The sequence below is a fragment of the Panthera uncia genome, chromosome D1 (assembly GCF_023721935.1).
Source record: "Panthera uncia isolate 11264 chromosome D1, Puncia_PCG_1.0, whole genome shotgun sequence".
NCBI classification, from domain to species: Eukaryota; Metazoa; Chordata; class Mammalia; order Carnivora; family Felidae; genus Panthera; species Panthera uncia.
Genome location: NC_064808.1, coordinates 13,522,477 through 13,526,818, shown reverse-complemented (window position 1 = coordinate 13,526,818; position 4,342 = coordinate 13,522,477). Strand labels below are relative to the sequence as shown.

At 39.4% G+C, this 4,342-nt stretch overlaps 1 protein-coding gene across 1 annotated transcript; it reads right to left on the bottom strand.

Moving 5' to 3' along the window:
* Positions 1-815: 815 nt before the first annotated feature.
* LOC125916273 (olfactory receptor 4S2) lies at positions 816-1,766 on the bottom strand. The gene has a single exon (XM_049622409.1). The coding sequence runs from the start codon at positions 1,749-1,751 to the stop codon at positions 816-818; it is 936 nt and encodes a 311-aa protein (XP_049478366.1). The 5' UTR covers positions 1,752-1,766.
* Positions 1,767-4,342: the final 2,576 nt, after the last annotated feature.

The following is a 4,342-nucleotide window of genomic DNA, read 5'->3' as shown; positions in this document are numbered from 1 at the left end:
GTCACCTGCTCATCACAGATGCCTTTGCTTCCATTGAGTTTCTTTAGTTTTTCTTTTAGTCACTTTACATTAATGGAGACTGCTGGCTACGGGGAAGTCAAAGTCAGTTAGCAGAAGCATATTAATGGGGTGTTAAAATTACAATGGGGATCTTGGAGGTAGTTTTTTCCCTAATTTGCAGATTGTTTGGGTAAAGAAAATGTGTCCTAGAGGAAAAGGAGAAAGGGAAAGCTTTCTCCCAAAAGCGGAAGATGAGAACAGGTCTTTCATTTTTCAAGCGTGTTTTATCTTTGACACGCTGCACATATCTCACCTCTCTTTGTGGCCTCACTAGGCTAGTTTCCACTGTATTTTGGAGGACTTATATCAGAGCTCTGTAGCTCAGATCTCTGTTATTTTTCAAGTATACTTTTGTGCATGCAACACATACATATTGAGTGCTCACTATTTTTCAATCACAGTTCTAAATGCTAGAAAACCGCCTTACATGCTTCACAGAGGGCTCTCAATCTTTAAAGAAAATGGCAGAAAGGCCAAAATGGGGAAGAGAAAATAATGGTGCTGAGGAAGATCATGCTGAACTTGTGAGTTTAATAAAATTCCTCTGGCCTCGATATTTCAGAAAATTTATCTAATTATGAAACATTAGAACAAATATAATAATAATTAATAATGACGATAAATAATACCTCAGTTGTCTAGAATGTGTTATTCTCTCTTTTGTTCCTCAAATAAACCCTGTGCTGTTGTTATTACTGTCTTCACTGAACAGATCAGAAAATTTAAGATCATCCAGCTTGAATTGTCGCTTTCAACTACTTACCATTAGCTTCTGGGAAAACCTTCCTGCCCCACAGTCTTTTCATTGCATTCTTCACTTCCGCATTTCTCAGTGTATAAATCAGGGGATTTAACATGGGGGTGATAATGGTGTAAAATACAGCCACCATCTTATCCTCTGAAAAGGTAGTATCAGGGCGCATATACATGAAGGTACAGGGACCAAAAAAGATGATGACCACAGCAATGTGGGAGCCACAGGTGGAGAGTGCTTTGTGCCTGCTTTCTGCTGAGTGCTTTCTCAGGGACACCAGGATGATGGTATAGGAAATGATCAAGATAACAAAGCTCCCCAGAGCAATGGTACCACTGTTGGCTGTCACCACAACACCAATGATGTATGTGTCTGTGCAGGCAAGTTTCAGCACAGGGTGGATATCACAAAAGTAGTGATCAATCTCATTGGGTCCACAAAAGGGTAACGGGACTACCAGAGCCACTTGGATAATGGAGTGTAAGAACCCCCCTATCCACGTCCCCAGCAACATTTTATTGCATCTGTCACAGCCCATGATGGTCGAATAGTGTAGGGGTTTACAGATAGCCACATAACGATCATAGGCCATTACGGTCAGGATGAAGATCTCAGTGCAACCAAAGAAATGTACCCCAAAGAGTTGCAACATGCACCCCACATAGGAGATAGTTTTGCTCTTGGCCAACAGGTCAACAATCATCTTAGGAGCTGTGACCGAAGAGTAACAAATATCCACAAAAGACAAGTAGCTGAGGAAGAAATACATAGGAGACCCGAAAAGCTTGCCCCTGTAAATGGTCAGCATGATGAGGAGGTTTCCCAGAAGAATGACCGTGTAGAAGAAAGAAAACACCACGAAACAAACCTTTTCAACTTCTAGGTTCTGAGAAAGACCCCAGAAAATGAATTCAGTTACATTGTTTATTTTTTCCATGGAATTAGTCTAGCATGCCAAGTTCCCAAGAGACAGCGAAATTACCTGAAAGAGAAACATAACAAGCAAAAAAGACATTTATTTCTGACTCAGAATAAATGGAGAATCACAGTAGTTGAAAATGGAAAAATGGGTACTTGCTGCTGCTTTGCATGCATACTTAAAGAAATTGAGATGTACGTGTTTTGATCGTCTTGCCTCCGTCTGATAGCCCATTCTTTCACCTCAGATGAGGAAACAAAGTCCAGAGAGATAAAGCAAATTCTCTAAGTCATACATCTAACCAAGAATCTCACCCTTTTAAAAGCTTTTAAAAATCTGCTTGTTTCTCGAAATTTACTAATTCTAATCCTGTATAAGGCACTCAACTTAATTTTGAAACAATTCGGTGTTGGGGGATATGGTAAAATTTACATATCTGGAAAAGCTTGCCTTATTTTTGTCACAGAAATGAAAACATGTATCATATTTTCCCTTCTGAATATCGCCATGAGTGTTCAAGTAGTTGGGGGTGGGTGACCTCCGCAGCATCTTCTTAGGAAACTCTGAATTTTATGTCCATGAATTTATGGTCCCTTATTTGACATCAAGCTCTTATAGTCAAGAGGTGGTGATGGGTGTAGTTAAAAAGAGGACTAAAATTCTCATTATCTCATTCTGAGACAGTGGTGCTGTAACTCTAGATAAATTATTTAGTTTCAGGGGCTTCTGTTATCCCGTTTATGAAATAAGAAAGTTTCAATTTCGTTATACGCTATCATATGAACAGTTATTTCTACTATGAAATCAATTCAGTTCTGTCAGCTAGAATAGCCATGAAACCCTGATAAAAGCAATAAAATAAAATAAAATAAAATAAAATAAAATAAAATAAAATGAAAAAGAAGATAAAGCAATAAAAGAAACTGCTAGAGGGTCGTCTGGGTGGCTCAGTTGGTTAAGTGTCCGACTTCAGCTCAGGTCACGATCTCACAGTCAGTGGGCTAGAGCCCCACATCGGGGTCTGTGCTGACAGCTCAGAGCCTGGAGCCTGCTTCGGATTCTGTGTCTCCCTCTCTCTCTGCTCCACTCCTCTCATGCTTTATCTCTGTCTCTCAAAAATGAATAAACATTAAAACAATTTTTTTTAAAAGGAACTTTTACAGACACATCAAAACCCGTTGGATTTGAGAGGAGGGGAAGTGAAATCTAGGGGTAAGTTCTCATCTTTAGATTCAGTGTTTGAGGATTCCCTGGGGATTACTTTGCCTTAGTAGATTGATTGATTGGTTGATTGATTGATTGATTGATTCATTTTTGAGAGAGAGAGAGGGGTGGGGGGAGGCAGAGAAAGAGAGAGAGACAGAGAATCCCAAGCAGGCCCCAGCGCAGAGCCAGTTGGGGGCTTTAACCCACTAACCGTGAGATCAGAACCTGAGCCAAAATCAAGAGTCTGCTGTTTAATCAACTGACTGAGCCACCCAGGCGCCCCTGCCGTAGTTATTTTAAACATTTGTCTGTCAGCTAAAAAACAGTAAAAAAGATAAAGAGAAAAGAAAAGGAAGGACTCCGCCCTTAATCTCACTAATTCCTTCATGCATCCTTTTAATCTTTCAGGTTTCATGCTAGTTATGTATCAGTTCTCCCACTGAGGATGCTTTACATATTTCAAAGAGGTCATCACTGGAAATGCTTTAAATCGATTTAGGAAGAGGACCATATAAGTTGCATCTTCAGTGCTGGGACCTCCAGAGCTCTAGTGAGGTCACCAGAACGTATGTATGGAAAGGGGTACGTGCAATAGTTTTGATTTAAACGTACAAGTTCTTCCCCAAACTGAGCCACAGACGGAAATGATTCCTTGAGTTGTAGGTTAGGGTGGGATTTCACAGTGTCTTAGCTCATCATTAGGAATTTTGTCCATCTGAGGCCATATCCCCTCAAGATCTGTCACATGCAGCACTTTTGGCTTCTACTTAAGTCTGTGCTCTCCACTGTCTTTCTGCAGTAACATGGTGTGGTGCCCCTCACTTCCAGCTTTTGGGAAACTACAAGGCTGTGCTTCCTCAAGTCTGTGTATTAGAGCTAACAGAATAGTCATTACAGGCGTGTCTCCTCTTATTCAGCACAAAATAATGATGATCATAACAATGGTAAAAAATTGAATTGGCGATACTAATTCAGACTCAGACTCAAGATTACCCTCCCTGATTTTACATGTTTCTTCTCCTTCGTTTTTCTTTCTGAATTACAAAACAAAAACAAACAAAAAGCAAAACAAAACAGCTATTTTCTCCTGGAGAGAGCCCTTCAAGAGGGCTTGATAATAGTTTTTGATAACTGAATTATGTCGCTTGGTTTTCATTTAGAAGAAACTGGCATTTAAACACAGCCTGGGTATTATCCTTCTTTTATTCAGTCTATATATATGGTCCTAAAGGAACTCATTTCTCTTTGAATCAAGACTCATCTCCAATAATTTCTTCCTCTTGTTTCTGAGCATTTCAAACATGACAATGCCTCCATTTCTTTTGAAATTATTGTTATTTTCTTGTTCACAATCATGCTACCATAATTTATACATGATTATAAATATATGTAATTTATAATCA